Source organism: Haemaphysalis longicornis, unplaced genomic scaffold, assembly GCF_048455015.1.
Source record: "Haemaphysalis longicornis isolate Haplotype H1 unplaced genomic scaffold, Haemaphysalis longicornis Haplotype H1 scaffold_9, whole genome shotgun sequence".
Taxonomy (NCBI): Eukaryota; Metazoa; Arthropoda; class Arachnida; order Ixodida; family Ixodidae; genus Haemaphysalis; species Haemaphysalis longicornis.
This window is the reverse complement of record NW_027526460.1, coordinates 64732517-64751197: the sequence shown is the minus strand read 5'-3', so window position 1 is coordinate 64751197 and position 18681 is coordinate 64732517. Positions and strand designations below refer to the sequence as shown.

The following is an 18681-nucleotide window of genomic DNA, read 5'->3' as shown; positions in this document are numbered from 1 at the left end:
CATTTAAAACATTTCTCAACTAGAAGAGAAAAATGAACAGTGCAATTACGTTATACATTACATTTTTATAATGTTCACTAGAGTGGTGTGGGAACATTTAGCACCCATGATTCCGCTCGTCCATGCTTTAGGTCATCCATTTGTCGTCCACCTTCAGGGATTGGAATGGTTCGTGATTTCTAAAGACGAATCTTTCTTGGGCTTCTTAAACGCAGAAATTTTGGTCTGTCTGTCTGTCTGTCTGTCTGTGACTCGATTCAGCCAACCGGCCAAAGTGAAACCAAAGCTGCGCAATACTCTTGTATACCCACAGCCAAATCTAAACGTCTAAGTCTAGTGTCACGGTTTGTACTTGTCAACATTGTCGAACAAGAACAAGACATTACGCAAATATAAGACAGAAAATCAACGCGTAAGTGATATTTGCAGTATTTTATTTTTTGAACGGATGCTTGGCTTTTGCGATAGCAAATAAAATACTACATCAACGGCAGAAAAACCGTCGCCTGCTGTTGCCCCCGCTACTATAGCTCCTGACGGCATTTAACAAATCAAACTGCAACAGCAACGAAAGATTCCACTAGATAAGTTCTACGTTCCGCTTGGAACGCTCGTGGAGTAGGGCAACGTTTTTTCTATAAACGTGGTAATAGGGTCCCTCAATTCACGCGCGTCTCCCCTTTACGGCAGCGCTGGTATCGAGGCACCCGACCTGGAGCAGTGGAACGCGGTAAATTTAAATTGGCTTGAGCAAACCTTCCGCATGTTTACCTGGGAGGAGCGCGACGGAAGAGGACATCATGAGAGGTGTGCGGGAAAGCGAAGAGAAGCGTTTACTTGACAAATGTCGGGGAAAGATTATTGTCTTTTGTCGACATTTGCAGTGAAAGGAGCAGATACGCGGTCATTTTATTGTTTTCGTAATCGCTGCTTGTTTAATCGGGAAAAAAAGTGTTGTAAAGAAGTATGTAACAAGGCATTGAAACCACAGTGTATAAAGTATTACGTAGTGCCGGCCAAGGGCGAAATGTTCTGAAAAAAGTTACATAAATGAAAACAGCGTTGCGGCGCATGATCCTCCTTTTTCAATATACATTCTAAAACCCGTCCAGTAACTACCAGGAGGAAAACGTTTCTATACCAGGCGGTTCCCACTGTTAGATCTGTAAGCAACCAGAATCCTACACCATGGATCTTGCACTGATGGGATGGAGTGATTTATCTTTTACGCTGTGCTGCAGATGGCAAAAAAATGCGTGTTCTTTTCCTGGTTTAGTTTCCAATGAACCCTGTCATGCATATATAATGTGTATTTTTGCCATACAACGGTACATATACCGTCTGCTTCGTACCCCGAAATGTAAACCAAAAGAAGAGCAACGAGCGCAGTTGTAAGCGGCTGCGTTAGGAGGGGCGCCTGCTACAGAGCTCAGGTGATGCCCCTGAAATAGCTTTAGAGGCGTTATGCTCAGGTTCCTCGCAGCGCCACCGCCGCATGCATTACGGAGCAGCCGCGACAGGGACGGAGACGGTAGACTCGTGCCCCGCCGTGCTTGCAGCGTTCCCTACGACAGATTGCGGAGAAAGGTGGGTTGGTTCGACTGCCATTGATTCGCTGCATTTCTTGCCTAATGATAAACGGCATTATTTTTTACTCGAGTTTGGTGGTTACGCAGTACGCCAGCGTATTTTTTTTTTTTTAAGCGAAGCTTTTTATGGTTAGGAGAAAGACATGGCCGGTGGTTTCGTGCTCACAGAAGACTCATTCGGCGCAACCACATGCGCATGCTCGACAAAACCAGGCTGGAGAGGAATTGGAAGCAATGGGAGGGAGCCGAGTGCGCGCGCATGGAGCTACGGCCTGAAGCACAGTTTGAGCGACAACGGCCGGGTAGCGGAGTAGCGTCAACGTAGCAATGCCGAACACCGGCCGCACGTTGCAGCTTCAGTGGCTATCCATCTGTACGAAGTGCATAAGAGCATTTTTAAAAATTTAGCTCCCCATAGAAATGGAAATACCTTGTCCGAAAGTCCTTTTGACATGGTGAATGCTTTCAGTTGGTTTTACTCATCGTGCTAATAGAGAGTTTTAGTATAGCGGAAAGCACCACTTTAGCGCGCCCATAGCGTTAGCGGGCACGCTAACCGTAGCATAACGAGGCGCTATCCGTTCGCGATTGCGGCCCGCAAAACGTTAACGCTACAGCTAAAACGCTATACTAAAACTCCCTAATGCCCTCAGTGCACACATACGTAATATATTATTGAGATTAGAAATCCAGAGGCGAAAATGCATTTGGTCCGCGCTATCTCGAGGGCCACCGCCCTGGAAATTTTCTGCGGAGCTCCTGTGCTGCCTAGGTGGAACAACACGACCAGAGGCCAAACCGACTTCCGGGTAGTACTTCCGGGTAGCACAAAGCTGCGGGGGTCCCATACCATCCCGTGTTTATGGAAGCGAAATGAGCTCGGTACTCCCGAATGTTTTGCGACATGGTCTGCAGCCGATCCCCGGCGCGTCCGATCCCTTCCGACGATCAACCTGGCACAAAAGAAAAAAAAAACTTTGCCGCGCTAAATACGTTTACGGCGTCGAGGAAACTGTTGGGGTGGTGACGGCGCTCTGCCACTCGCAGGTTCACCAATGGTCGTATAAAGTGGAATTTGAAGTGAAAGATTCTTGTTCAAACTAATACTAGGTGAAAAGGACTTTTCAAGAACCGCCGCTCAAAAAGAAGAGGAACGCACGATCGTGCGTAAAAAAAGCGAGTCCGGTGGCCCACGCAGGCTCGTGTGCTGCGGTGAGCTGCTTTGTTTGCGCACCTGTGCCCTTACGCGTGCACTGTCATTAATCACAGCTGGTTTGCGCCGCTATTAGGAATACGTGGTGCAGCGTTGGCTTGCCTTTTTATAGCATCGTGGCTCAGTGACAAGATACAGCTACAGTCAGACGCGTGAAATCTGTTTTGTGACTCGGGAAGTTAGGCCGTAAAACAAAGCGGTCGGGAGAACTGAGGTGCCGTTCTATTTCCTTGTTTGCGCCCACTTTATTTATTACCTTTCTTTCCTCATCTATTCCCAGTTCGCACTTAATAGACGACAACCGGGGCGGCATCGTTTTGAGGTAGAGGTCCAAGTTGCACGAAGTCGACACGGTGGAGGGCTGGACGGTAAATAGGCTGGGAGTGGGAGGGGGGCTTCGAAATCAAAGAGCAATAATTCAGTGAATTGCCAATAGATTTGATTTGATTGTGGGGTTTAACGCTCCGACGCAACGCAGGCGATGAGGCGCGCCGTAGTGGAGGGCTCCGGATTAATTTCGACCAATTGGAAATCTTTAACGTGCGCAACAAAGCTTCCACCCGCGTCTGTTTTGAGTACGCATTTTGATAGGCTCGTTCCTTCTTTACTGTTGTGTTTGGCTTGGAGCTCAACGTAACCAAACACAATACTTTCATTCCCACGCAGCGGGATAGGCCAATGATTACGAAAGCTTCTCTGGAAGGCTTGCAGTCAATTCACGAATTCCAGTTGGTTGTGACATCTATATACCCATCCCGAGCACTGCGGATTTCAACTCTACATTAATGTTTGTATTCAGAACTGGCGGAGTTGGCTTAGGCGTCTGCTGTGTAAGCCTTTGGGGTGGTGAACAGGAAGAGTTTTCAATTGCGAGGGGATATTTCACCTTCTATTGCTTTTTAACTACGCGCTATTAAACTGTTTCGAAAAATTGCTTAGGTGAATCTGCTTGTAAGGGGCATAATAAAATGTCCCACATATCGTCCGCAAACGGTGCAAGTCTCGGCAGAGCACGGCTTGTATTGAGTGTTGTGTTCCCATTAGGTTTTCGTTTTCACAAAACAGGCATTTAATCAATTATTAAGCGAAAAGGCTAAACAATATTTTATGGAGTACAACTACTGGGGGAATGGTTCGTGTCGAGCTTTATATTGCCCGCTCCCGAGAGTACTTAATACCTTGTGCGGGAACTGGAGCCAAGGCCACCTGTGTGTGGATGTGAATGTATGTTGGTGTTTGTGAAAGTTGCACTACAGCTGGAAGGCACATGTTTCCTGGATGGCTTCAATAACAAAAAGACTCTACGTAACGTACGTTTTCTCTGGTATCAATGGGAAGCATGTGAGCATTGATAAGTGTTTCGCTGCTGGCATTTTTGTTGCACAAGAACTGGCGTTGGTCAGGCCCCATGGAAAACCTTCATGAAAAACATACGAAAGCAACCGCAGAAAAACCTGCCAACAGATCTCCACGGCACCCTTCCTTGTACTTCAGTACCGTTTATTAGCGCTGTTTTCCCCTCCGACTATTAACCAACTACCCCATTTTTAAACCTTAGTCCAGAAAGCAAACACGGTGTTTGTCAATGACAAGTGATTCTGCCAAACTTCCGTGGCTATGCAAAACGTCAGTGAGTAGCTTTACTTTCTCTGCGCAGTCCGGTGTGTGAAGCTGCCTTCCCAAACAAAATGCCACGGATTTATGAAAGACACACAGCATTGAAAAAAAAAAAAATCACTAATAAGGGATACCTTCCTTCATTACAATTCAGTGCTGCAGGACAGCCAAACCACTAAGTGATCGGTAATTTAACAAAACTTGTTGGGGGGCTAGTTGGTTCACGATTCTTAAAATATGTTTACCGCAAAAAACCAAAGACAGTACACAAGAAAGGAGACGGGACAGGCGCTAACTTTCAACTGAACTTTATTCACCGCCGGAGCCGGTAAATATAGAAACATCTGGAGCATGCGCAGCATGCGCCACAGTAAGAGTACCACAAGTACGCATATGCGTCAATCAGCGAAACGCTCGAAAAAAAATTTCTCAGAGCTAAACAGGATCACGGACGTATCGCTGAGGCACTTATCGCCTTTTTGCTTGATAAAGACAGTGAAAAGAGCAATCGCTCACTCGTGCAGGCTAGCTTTGATAAACAAATTGAAAGGCTGCTTTTAGCCGGCTTCCCGTGTACGGTTTTGAACTCGGTCGCTGAGGCACTCCTCAAGAAGGTTAAAGGAGGCACCGGTAGAAAAACGCCTGAACCAGCGCAAAGCACGGCAAACCCCGAAGTGGTGCCGTACATCCATAACGTCACCCATCACCTCAAGAAAGTGGCCAACAGGCATGGGATTCCGATCCTGTTTTCGGCGCCGCGTAAGCTGGCCCGACTTTGCGGGCGAACTTCTTCCAATGGGCGCAAAAAGCAAGAATGCGACTAGGAGTATTCTGGGCCATTTGTGGACTGCGCTATAGGCGTCGTGTATCAGATTTCACTTAAATGTGGAAAAGTCTATGTTGGCCAGACCGGCCGATGCATCAATGACCGAGGACGGGAAGATTAATTGTCGGTAAAGAATAAGGGAAATGCGCATTTACCCGCGCATTGCGATGCCTGCAAGTGTGAGCCACTTCTGGGTGAGATTAAGAGTTTTGGTAGGAGCAGAGATCCCTCCTGAAAGGTTCCGCATATACGGAAATATGGGAATACGGAGTACTTTCTGAGAATGACACAAGGCTGCCACAAGACAAGGAATATTTTTTATAAGCACATGAAAATAAAATACTGCATACTTATCGGAAAATTTGACACCGATTTCATGTCTGTAAATATACTATAACCACCAAAGCACTGTCCGCATGACTTCCGTATATACGGATATGCGGAAAACATACGGCGCGTGATTTTGCTTATTATTGAAGATAAAAACACGACATCTCTGCCAAAGGTCCTTATTGTGTGAACGAATATGATTCCACTGTTTATTAAAGTAATATATACTTTAGGGGCGCTTGGGGGCATGATACTCCGTATGAACTCCGTATTCCCATAATTACATATATACGGAACGTTTCAGTAGGGATGCGACAGCACGGGAACTCTTGGAAACTTTTTTTATCAAACAAAACGGCGATAAGTATATCAGCGATGCGTCGGTGGTACTGTTTAACTCTGAGAAATCTTTTTCGAGCGTTTCGCTGATTGACGCATATGCGTACTTGTGATACTCGTGCTGTGGCGCATGCTGCGTATGCTCCAGTTGTTTCTATATTTACCGGCTGTGGCGGCGAATAAAGTTCAGTTGAAAGTTAGCGCCTATCCCGTCTCCTTTCTTGTGTACTGTCTTTGGGTTTTCGCGCTAAACATATTTTTCAGCACCATTTGATCTTTTTGCTTCATTACAAAGCACTGTAGAGGATCCAAGAAAAGGATTTTTTTGCTTACACCAAAGCTCTGCTGGAAAGCCAGAACGTGTGGCTTCTGACACGGCATATTTGCTGTAAGATAGGCATGTGAGTGTATTGCGATAAGGCATTTGTTTTGTAGTTGTACCCGCCAAAATATATGAACCAGACTGGCTGGGTAACAAAAACCTTGAGTGAGGTTACAACAAAATGTGTTATGAAAAATGATAGAATACTGTTTGCTACAAACAGCCCATAAAGGTGTAAAATTGTTTTGACACTTTTTAAGTCGCCTATTGGAAATTATTGGCAAAAGCTAAACAGCAACAATTCATACAGCCACATTCGTGTGAAAGGCTTCAGCGGACATGCTTCAGGTGGGAATGTACGTTTGCAGAGCACAACAATAATAAAGGCATGAAAAAAGTTTCCGAGGTGAGCTTAGTTGAGTTACCACTAAGGTATTTCGTAGACAGTCATATCCATCATGGAACGTACGCCAGTACAACGAAGAAAGCGGTCTGCAAAGGGTGCTTCCCCTGCACGGGGAAGCAACCTTTAGTACTAAAGAGCACGTTGTACTTAGGGTTGTTCGTTTTCGGGTTTTAATTTGTAACACGGCAATGTTTTATGCCGGGATACACCAAGATTTCACTGGAGTCATATTATCCATCACGAAAATGACGCCAGTACACTTTTGCCGAAGCGACCGCCAGCAGTACGTCGCTCACCATGCATACCTTCAAGACAGCCGCCGACCCGCAAATCATGCTCATTGTGCTGCAGATTTCCTGCTCATTTCACTTTCGTGTTTTACCGATTTATTTTATTTGCGATAGAATTTACGTTGGCATACAAATAATTTATTTTCGATTCCTACGACAGAGGAATCAACCACAGTATTTTATTTTTTTGGAGTCTTGCACTACTCTGAAGTGTACCGCTGTGGATTCTTCGGGTTGACCATCGGAAATCCTAGTGAATCGTTACAAGCCACCGAAGCTGGCTGGCAAGTGGGGATTTGTTTAGCGCCCACTGTTGAGTAACCACTCTACAGTAGGTAGTCTGTTAGAGGGGCCACGAAGAAAAAAATACAAGCTTCGTTAATTAAAAAGGCTAACAAATGGCGTCAATTTTATTGCAAAATTCAAACAAATATTTGACATTACAGAAAATCTGTAAAGCAGCGGAAGCTCCATAGCCCCTTTCCAGCTATTTCTCTATGACATCACAGAATCATCTTTGTGCGACTGACAGCACCGACCTAATCCACGGCAAAGAAATATAGCTGGGCGATATCAGTGGGGCGTCACGTTCCGATTGGTCATATCACTTGAGAGCTAACGTACAGCTAACACACTTTATAACTGTGGGTATTGTGCAGGCCCATATTATGTCGCTCCTACCCATATTGCATCAATGTAGATTGAAATTGGGATGTTTTTCACCATGTATTTTGGGTAAACTCGCCCCATGACAGCCTTGACACTAGCCTATCAATTACATTTGCAGCGTTCTTGCTCCTTATACCAATGGACACAAACAATTCGTAGATGCTTTCACGTTCCAGGCACATCTTAAGATTCTCTCGACGTTGATTATTGAGCCTGTGCAGAACCCCGGGTTTTCATATGCTGGAGTGCATGTATGAATATTAGACAAGATGGTCGGCCAAGTGTATATCCTTCCTGTTTTACATCTGTACAGCTTCTTCTCAGAACTTATCGTCTGGGTGTCCTGAATTAAATCCTTTTGCATGAAGGGATTCAGTAAAGCGTGGCCAACATAGCATATACCGCAGATATACAGGAAGACGTGAAAGTTATGCCAGCGCAGAAGCTAAGAGATGAAGCACCTATCTGGCGTTCCTTTGTAGGGACCCAGGTCCTAATTTTTTGTAGAATCGTGTATGCGCGAATGTGAGGAGCCGAATGCATGAAAAAACTATCCGGGACGTTCTGGGCCATGGCATAGGGACTGCCACCTGACTGACTCATTCGGCACTTTTTGTGTCGCGAATGTATTTTTGTCGCATTTTATTGTTGTGACATGGATCACCACTACAGCTCCAATTTTTCTTCTGGGAAATCTTTTAAAGCGCTGAATATCAAGAATTTATGATGCTTGTGGCGCACGCTCACAATATTCTTCTGCTCACAAAGAGTAACCTGGGTGTAAAAGAAAGTTTAAGCTACAATTTCGTCCAGTCGAAAATAAAACTGCCCAATTATCGATATCATTACTTGCTAATATTCCTTAAGGGGAAATCTTCAATAGTTTGTTATACGCGGTACATGTGTGGGGATACCAAAGATTAGCTTTCCTAGTTATTCTTGGTGCAATTGTTTGTAATGTGCGCATGTGACTAATACAAAATCAGTTGCCGCGTCTAGCCTGCGTCCTGAGCACGGTACGTTCTTTCGATATTTTGGCGCTGCTAAGATGTCTCCATTTCGAGAACACACACCGCGATTTCCGGACGCCCATTGAAGTATTTTGAACTTGCCTTGCTGCAAACATCTGATACCTGATGTCGCCACGCTGAGATACCCCAGCAGGTTCACATAATTATGGTCGGACTGTGTTTTTCCTTGCGTGGAACGTGGGTTGTTTGAACGGGGCAAGTCGGCTGCGCGATGTCGCCCCACGTACGCAGGTACCATCGACGTACATCATGCGGTTACAGGTCAACATTACTCGAAAACGGTTATTTTGCTACAGCCTGGAAAGGCTGGCTTGGTCCCACGCGATACGTAAACACCAACAGCGTTCTCACACTTTGAGAATATGAACACACCTTTATCTACCTTGTCGGCCCGAAAAAATTTCGGCTTCGTCCCACTTTCGGATACGCGATACGGCTGCAGCAGCATCAGTAGCTCCGCATGAAATCACAATGATTTCAATATGCTTTCATCACGCATCGGGTGTTGTTTGCATATCACGAAGTCTGCTGTTCCCCTAACTGGGAAGGTAGTACTTGTTCGTTGCCCGTCTTGTACGCTGGTTTTAATCAGAACAGCTAGATGAGGACCTGTATACAAAACAGAGATGTCAAATGGGAGAGCACACCGAGAAAGCTAGACATACAAATGTGCTTTTGTGTGTGTCCACGTATAGCGCTCTATTTTGTAAGCTGCTATTTACCAAACAGTTCGTTCTACAGCGCATTCGCCTGTATACTTGCTAGTTGCCCCAATGCAAGTTTATGAGCCTAATAAAATGTTTTGCTGTATTTTCCACACTTGTTCGTTTTGCTGGATATAACAACACTGCTAGAATGGCCGTTACTGAGCACAAATTCCTTCATAGTTAAAATTCTGCGATGAATGCCGGTTCTAATTTTTTAGGCGCGGAAGAGTGTGCAGGCTAATTGTCTTCAAAAGGAAGTGATTTGCCTTAATACGATGCTCTATTTCTCGCTCTAAATAGCTGAGCAGGAATAGACCTTTCCGGAAAGTTGCGCGCGCCCCCAAACGGCGGCCGCAAAGGAGCCTGGGAACCAGGCGGGTAAAGCTGGCTCAAAAATGTGTCTAAACATGAATGCCGCCATGATGCCACGCTGTAGTTGCCAGATCAGTAGTTTAAGATATTGCTAACAATTTTTCTTAAAAATGAGGCACAAATTTAGGGCTCTAAGCTAAAATGAGGCAACTTTCATGGCAATAACTGAGTTTTTTTACGAGTTTGTATGCTTTTTATTAGTTTTCTTGAAGTATTCATGCTTGACGAACAAAAATAAATGAAATTATAAGCAAAAAGAAGACGTCGGGCTGAGGCGCCAAATTCAGTTTCGGTATATTGTGAGGAGCGTCAGTCGTGTGGGGCTAATTTACAAAGGTTCACTCTAACACGCCTTAGTGTCTGCTGTGTCAGTTCGTTGCTTGCGAAGACACGCTTGCGAAGACTGCCGACGATACGGAATAAAGCCGCCGCCGCCTATCTTCAAAGACACCTTCTCTACATGTCCGTAGTGGCTGCTGCCGATTTGAACTCGCCGTCAGCCGGTCATATCATGTTACGCGAAACATGTCTGGGCAGATCGGCTCCTTTTAATCGTGTATGATTCGTAAATTAAAAACAAACAAATGTACGAACCATTTTACCATGCCTAGCGTATAACTAGGCTCTTGTTTACGGGTGCTGTTATACTTTCACTGAACGGTTTTTTACTTGAGTCGGAGATAAAACAACCGCCGACTAATAATAATAATGGTAACTTTATTTGCACTATAAGGTGGCTTTCTAGAGGAGGACAAGGCGAAGCCGAAAGGTAATCCCGAATGTAGGTGCAGAAATCTCCTGTATGGGTGTGTGCGATTGGTGCATGCTCCTTCGATCGCTGAAACACGCAATCTGAAATTTTCGAGAATATAGTTGATGCTTTGCATGACACATTTCTTAAATTCGGCGGATCAGCGACGTTGTTTAATTACGTATACTTGCACCTCTGCTCTCATATGGCCCATGTATATACCTGCACAGAGGAAGTGGGGGAGGAGTAAACTTCGTTCATGTGAGATGGGCACCCGTGTGGTGGGGGGTTAAGAAAAATTATTCTGTCTTTCCCTGGGTGCCTTCGCCAATGAACGGAAACGGCCACTTCTGTTCACGCCCAATTATCAGGACCACCCCGCCTGCAGGCGGTTTTGCCTGAAATGCCTGCGGGTTCGGCCGGAAATCTGTCTGTCAACAGAGACCGCCTAGGAAGCATGTTGAGGTAACACACATATGCGCTTTCTTGGGTCGCGATGGGACAGTCATGTATTTTGTGCAAGGCGAAGCCGACGAAGGATATACGTCTCCCTTGAAAAGTAAATTAACTTGAGTGCACCTATAAATTGTTATTTGGTTAATTTTGGTTAATTTTGAAAATTGGTTAATTTTGAAACAGCTGCCAAACATAACTATAGCAGGTGAATCAGACTGCCTAGCATGAGAATATATCAATCGCTAATATAGAGTATTCAGGCACTTAATGTGCATTGCATATGGCAGTCATTAAGAAAGCCGACAATAAATTGAACTCTCAATTTTATTATTTGCGACAGTTACATCTGCACGTATAGGTTCAGCCAGAGTCATCTGGAGACGTTCTTCAGCTGTATACGCTAGATAAAAGGAAGGAATGCGATATGCGAATGCGATACGCGATAGAACGAAGGAATTCGATATGTGTAGCACAGCCTTCTCATTTATGCCAACATCAAACCGGTGGCCACAAAGGGGCCACACCAGACCTTGTAGAATTTCCACGCTTCCATTCCAGGCTTTCCACGCTTCCATTCCATTCCATTTCAAAAGCATTTCAACTGGAGAAAAAAGTTGACACACGTGCTGCAGGGGCCTCGTAGACAGGCACAGGAACAGGCACAGAAAGAATGTTTGTTTAGCATAAAGTGCAGTCACAAATACGATTTCCATTTACATGCCTTTTTGTGGAAGTGTTGTCCAGTTCGAACTTACATTCGCTAGAAAAGCAAGTAGTTGTAAAGAGCACCTCAATAGATTGCGAAAACAATCAGCTGACGCATACGGGGGGGGGGGGTGCGAAAAATGTTAAAATAGCGCTGTACAGACGGGACAACAAAGAAAAGACTACACATGACTAGCGCTGCATATCAACTGAACTCTTTTTAGCACACACAAAATGATATATACAGAAACAGCGCATGCGCGGATACAGGGGAAGCCACCAGGAAAAAAATCCGGGGAAAAAAGCAATCAGGGGGAAGTGATTTCTTTTTAAAGGAAGCAGGAAAATAAATGGACTGGGGATATTATTAAGCTCTCACGGGAGCTCACCTGCATTTAACACAGTCCGCAAGCGGGAATAGTTGGGGAAATAGGATAGGAGAAAGAAAAGTAAAGATTAGAAAGGTGAGGAAAGAGTAGATTAGAGTAGTTCCACTGTGGTCGATTCCGTCGCACACAACACACCACGAACACTGTTGGCTGGCGTAATGCTGCGTCCGGGAGACGAGAAACGTCGAAGGGAACAGTGAAGCGCGGAGGCGAGCATGGTGCGACGAAGAGCGAAGTCTGCGGCGGTCCGGACCGCTTTGGAGACGGGTACTGGGAAACGGGGGGGGGGGGGGGGGGAGCTGGCACTCAACCGCCCACACCAGCAGAGCGAAAGCCAGGCGACGTCCAACGGCCCGCGCTTGCAACGGGCCGCCGAAATGAAGCCCCTCCGAAGCACAGGAGCACGAAAAAACACGTCCGCTCAACTCCGAAGCGACGACCGAACTCCCCTGACGCACCCGCAAAAGCTACCTCTCCGAGCGTACGAAGTACCCGCTAATCTAGGCGCTACCCTTCTCAGTTGCGGAGAATGCAGAACTGCATCTAACGCGGCAGCATGGCACAAAAGTTCGCTACCTACCACAGGAAAAACTTCACAAGACGTTTCTGCACAGCAAAGTTTTCACGGCGCACTCACAGCAACGGTGGCTGCCATGATGGAATGCGTTGGTTACTAGGTGAATACCGACTACTGCCGCCAACTCTACTAGGCAAAAAGGCAGCGGGCAACGCTGTGAGGGTGGCATCATGTCAGCGCCCGGGTGTAGCACGGTTTCAATGCACGGGCTGGCCGGGCAGCTTTTGCTCTAGAGTCAGTAGTATTAACTCTATGCTGGGAACTGTGAGCGCCGCAGCAGCCGCCGCCGCTGCCGCCAGTGACCACGGGCCGCTCTTCATGTAGGTTAGCCGTGCCAAACCGTGCCGTGCGCGACAGCGCCTGTGGAGGCAGCATTTTTTGACGGTGCAGCTTCGACGTATAACATCGTGTGATGCATGCCAAAAATCTGCTATCCTGGACAGCTGTTTTATTAACTGGCTTCTTTTTCAAACTTCAGCATTCTATACTACAGCCCGCATTTCTTCAACAAGCTGCTGCATTTTGGGGAGTTTCAGTGTGTATCCCAGGGATTCAAGCTACACTATGCCTGTATTTGTTTCAAGTACTGTTGCCTAAGAGGTGGCAAGTCTTATCGTGCAATCCTGAGCTCTTTTTTTTTTGTTTTCGGCTGTGTGTAAATATGAAAATAGAAATGTTTATTTCTGTCGAAAAAAAAAAAACGAGGCAGCTGGTATGGTACATTGCAATGAAAGACACGTACACTTTTATTCCGTTAGCAAGACTAACCGATACCGACTAAAAGGTAAAACTTTTTAGAGTGCGCTAATACAAAACACGCATAGTTGACATTTTGCTTACTTATCGATTGAGAAGTGGTTTATATAGGAAGTTTTTCAGGTAGCAACAAATTTTCCATATCATGGTTTGGCTTGTCAGCCATCACATTTGGTAAATCATACCACATGTAGTATTCCCAACTTCTTCACTTCTCGAATAACTCGCTCAACGTGTCTCCTCAGGTTGGCGATCGGCCGTGTACGTCAGACGGAAAACAAGCGCTAAATAAAAACACAGGACGAGGAGTGGACGGAACAAGCGCTTGTCCCGTCCACTCCTCGTCCTGTGTTTTTATTTAGCGCTTGTTTTCCGTCTGACGATGAACCAACACGCCCAAACCTTTTCCCTTCTGCCGTGTACGTGTTTGCTCCGCTACTGTCAGTTGACGCCGACCATTTTACATGGGGGGTATTTAACGCCAGGTTCACGGAGCTCACCTTCGATCATGAATCCTAGGTCAGCTATGGCGAGCTGCCTCATTTGTTTTCACACAGGAAGCACACCACACCTTTAAAGTGGGAAATAATTACACAGTGAGCGACCGAAAAGATATAGTCGAAATGCTGAACTCACAACAGCAGAAACCCCGTTCCTTCAATGCCGCAGGAAATGGGCTGCAGGCAGTCGCTGTCGTTGGAGAAACCTCATCGTTGTCTGCTGGAGCGAAAGCATTGCTTTATCGCATTGTTACGCCCTTTGTGCTAAAATTTATTACAAAACGGGCGTTGATTACTCTGAGCTGACAGTAGTATCTCGACAGTGCTGCATATCACTAGTTCGTCTTGGATTCCTGGAAGCGGTACGGGCGCTTAATAGGGCGGCGTTTCGTTCACTTCGCGGCAGCTAGGAAAAAAAAAAGCATAATTTACGTTATAATGCTGGGCTGAGCTGTCTTTACCGGACGACACCTCTCGGTGAAGAACCGGTGGAGAAAAATGGTCGCATACGGTCCATGTAACATTTGCGTCTGCTCGCGTTGAAATGGGCTCCACATATCCTGTGAGGCTCGGACGGCTCCCACAAAGCGAATCGACCATCACGACCCTTGCGATTTATCCGGCGAACACATTAATCCTATTTAATTTTCTTGTCCATCGGAAACTTGTGCAATGAAACATGCCGGTCCCGTAGCGTATTGTTGTCCCAACTGAGCACACAGCACGTTTGTCCGCTTCCTGCAGCTTCCTTGGCGACATATCGTCAGTATAGCGTAAAGTACAATCGCCAAGGCAGGTCGTAAACGAGTGTAGCTTTATACACGCGGAAATGCGTCACGAATAACGTGTGCACACGATATGGGCTTCTTCGTTTTCCCCCTCGGCTCCCCCCCCCCCCCTCCCCCCGGGCTGCCGGAAGCAAGAGCTGGTTATTTGTGGGGAGCTCAAGTGTCACATTTGTTTTCTATTTCCTCACGTTGAGGAATTTCTCTTTTTCCGCGGGCCGCCAGAACCGCGAAGACGCGTTTCAACTGTCAGCAGCTGGTTCCACTCTGCAAGCTAGCAGACGACGTTGCTAGCAGACGACAAAAGGCTCTCATGCGGTTCAGGCAGTTTCAGAAGGATGCGGAGTTTATTTCTTATTTTGGGTTCTATGGTTGAAAGATGCTTTCTTTGATGCGGAACATAACTTTGAAAGCACAGCATTTCACTCTAGTTAAACTTTGTCCTTTGACGGACTCGCTCCGCGCACGCGGCGCGCGGCGCGGCCACTCCGTCGCCGCTCCCACCGCGCCCGCACGCAGTTCCCATGGCGCCTTGCGCGGGCCCACCAGGGGAAGGAGCGGCGCTGCAGTTTCTGGAAAGGTCTATTGTCCCGTAGCTCTCAGCGTTACCTGAATCCTGCTCGGAATGCAGTAAGATGCTCAAAACACCTGCTGTACTGTGCGCCTAGCTGGTGATGTAACCGAAGTCCAAAAAAAGACTAGCTGGAAATTCACTTTACATCTGGAAATGCAGCTGGAATCACTTTATTCTAACCTGGAGATTAAGCTGGCAACTCCGCATGGGCAGCTGGATTATGGAGCCGGAATTATTTTTCAGCTGGAAATGCAGCCAGAAATTCCCAGATGTCCACCTAGACTATTTCTTAGCTGAAAGAAAGTTCCGGTTGTATAATACAGCCGTAATTGTTTTTTTCATTTAGGATGTTTGAACACAAAAGCGCATTTATACTATTATCACGCAATTCTGCGAGTTTCATTTTCTTCCCTGCTGTCATTATCAAATGACATTTACTTCATCGTGAAGACCCGCAAGGCCAAACCGAAACTCATTTATAGATAGCGTTTATCACTGAAAATTAGGTTTTCCTTGTGGCACAGGCATCAGGAGATGTCGTCAGCTGCGTCGTTAGCTAGCACATGCGGCAGCAGCCAGACAATAATTAAAAAAAAATGGTTCTAATCTACGCTGTGAAGGTGGTTGGACGGCGCAGCTGTAAACGACACCCAGAACGATTACCCATGCGGCGTCACTTGAATTCACACACGTGGCTCTACAAAGAGTGGAACCAGAGACTCTTCCAGCCGTTACCTGGGATTCGTGCCGTCGGCGTCGCGAACGCGGCAGCGTCCGCAGAAAGAAAACGGAAAGGAGCGTCTTTCGAAGAGGGACGCGGAGGGCGGAACTCGAGGCTATGGCGTCATCTCTCTAACTCCCTACCCCTCACTCTTGTTTCAAGTGTAGCCTCCAAAATGCACCCTCCCCAGGGGCGGTATTCTCGTAACTGTCCCTTTTGGAAACGCCTCTTTTGAGTCTCTTTCATCGTGACGTACTTCCGGTTAAGCAGTAAGGGTAGGCAGTAGGTTTGTTGCGCTTGCGTTACGTCACTTCCGGTTGTATGCTTTTAGCCAATCAGGGCTCGCCAAAAGGGATATTTTTGAAAGGGACGCAAAAGGGACAAAAATCGAGAATACCGTTTCAGACGTTGAAGCACCCCCAGACGCTGAATCCAAACCACCGTCTGTCTCGCCGTGTCCACGTATGGGCGTAGCTCAGTCGGCAAGACGACGGGCTTTCGCTCCGCTTCTCTTCGGGCCGAGGTGTGATCCCTGGCGGCGCCAGTAGTTTGTTGGTGTAGGCTGGGTGTAGCCAGTAGTAGCCTGGGATGTTTGTTTGCGTAGCCAGTTGTAGCCACGACACGAAAACTTCCGTGGTTAGAGGTATACTGCTTCCCAGTAAAAAGCGATGCGTATACCCGGAGGCCTGACGCAGTTCTCCGGCAACTCGCTGTTAACTACTAAAAAATGTGCCAAAACTCCAAGTCCAAGCCCGGCAATAAAATGAGAAAGCGTTGGTGGGAAAGTAATCACCGGTAGGTACTAGTGATGCTTCGAAAGGGAAATGCTTTAATCGTTCATCCAGCCAGACAAACGTCCGTTTGCACCGCTGCAGGCTGTTACTTCGCGTTACACTGAAAGGTAGAATTTTTATGCTTTGAAGTTTCCCAAAATTTTTCACATGGCATAGTGCAAAGATGAACAAAGCTTATACTGATTACTTTTTTTAAATCTTGCAGTCTATCACGCTCAGCGAGGCATCTTGAAAAAACACCCGACTCGCCGAGTAGCTGAGAACCACGCCATGGCCGTCAACGTTCGCATCCCCAACGGCCCTCTGTATAAAGACATTGACGGGGTCATCCGGCTGAACGCCAATTTCACCGTCGAGATGCTTCGAGATGCGCTAAGCTACGAGCCCACGCCGGATGACAATTTCGTCGTGACGTTCCCGAAGTGCGGAACCACGTGGACGCAGCAGATCAGCTACCTCATCTTCAACAAGGGCTTGCCACCGCCGAGCGCACTGGACTCATTCATGGGAAGTCCACAAATCGAGATGCTTGGCGCGAACAGCGTTCGGCAAATGGCGCGTCCTGGCGTCATCAAGACGCACCTTCCCTACCACTTAATTCCCAAGCATCCAGAAGCCAAGTACCTCTACGTCTGCCGGAACCCCAAGGACGCGTGCGTCTCCTTCTTCCATTTCACGCGGGGCTTCGCGGGATACGAGTTCGCCGACGGTAAGTTCGACGATTACTTCAAGGTGTTCATCTCTGGCCAGACCGACCACGGCGACTACTTCGACCACGTCATGGGCTGGTACGAGCATCGCTCAGACCACAACGTCCTCTTCCTTCATTACGAGGACATGAAGACCCAGCCGAGGGAGAACGTGCTCAAGATCGCCCGGTTCTTCGACGAGGCTTGTTACAAGATGTTGCTCGAAAGCGAGGAGATTCTCGAAAATGTGATTAAGTTCAGTGATATCGAGTACATGCGAGTTCACACTGCAGAAAACTTCAAAAAATTCTTTACTAAACCTATTGAGGAAGGCGCACCAAAAGCTCTGAAGGTGTTTCATGAGGCAACTCAGGCGAATCCTTCTACGGCAAACTTCGTTCGAAAGGGCGTCGTTGGTGATTGGAAAAATCACTTTTCGCCGGAACAGAACGCCAGACTTGAGCAGAAGATTCTGGAGCGGTGCTCGAAAACGGATTTAGTAGATACGTGGAGGCAGCATGGCGTTATGTAAAGCTTGGTGGCTAGTGTCTATAGCAACATGATTAAACTTTTCACGTAACATTACAAATCTTCTCAAACCTCAACATTTTGCGGAGGAAGATGAAACACTTGCCACTTGAACAGCACTCGCTGCTTCGTATCTATACATTACATACCCGCTTTTGTTTTCAACACCTGCCGTTCTCCACGCAAGCACTTTTTGTTGCACACACTGCGTGGCCATTGCCGCCGCTGCTAGTGCGTTCCACACTGTGTTCCACTTTACGAGAAGACACTAATATATCGCTGGTTTAAGGGCCAAGCCAGCCGTGAATTGTTTGAAGCGTGGTGCATCATGAAAGCCGGTGATAAGTGTGTAAGCACGGCATATATTAGTTTGTCAAAAAAAAGAAATAGATTATCTGTTTGCGAACTTGCCATGGGCGTAACAAAATGCACCACTTGACCTTGTCATAATTTTTTCTTTGTGCTTTGAGCATGTTCACGCATGCGCCGTTCCTGTATATCTTTTGATGTGTGTAGTAAAAAGTTCAGTTTATGTCTAGCGCTACACTCTAAGCTGGGTAACCCTTAATAGAGGTATACATTTTCGAATTTTTGTAACCTATAATTTATAAGGTACAAATGTAACCTATATCCTCGTAACCCTTATATACGTATACACGTAAGGGTTACTCAGTTATGGGTTACTTTGCCGCTTTCAGCATGTATACCTATATATAAGTTACATCTACCGCCGTCCAAGGCCACA

At 46.6% G+C, this 18681-nt stretch overlaps 1 protein-coding gene across 1 annotated transcript; it reads left to right on the top strand.

Moving 5' to 3' along the window:
- The first annotated feature begins 1510 nt into the window (after positions 1-1510).
- LOC144151537 (sulfotransferase 1C4-like) lies at positions 1511-18468 on the top strand. The gene is made up of 2 exons (XM_077682627.1): positions 1511-1587; positions 16925-18468. Exon 2 carries the CDS (start codon positions 16990-16992, stop codon positions 17938-17940), a length of 951 nt encoding a protein of 316 aa, XP_077538753.1. The 5' UTR covers positions 1511-1587; positions 16925-16989; the 3' UTR covers positions 17941-18468.
- Positions 18469-18681: the final 213 nt, after the last annotated feature.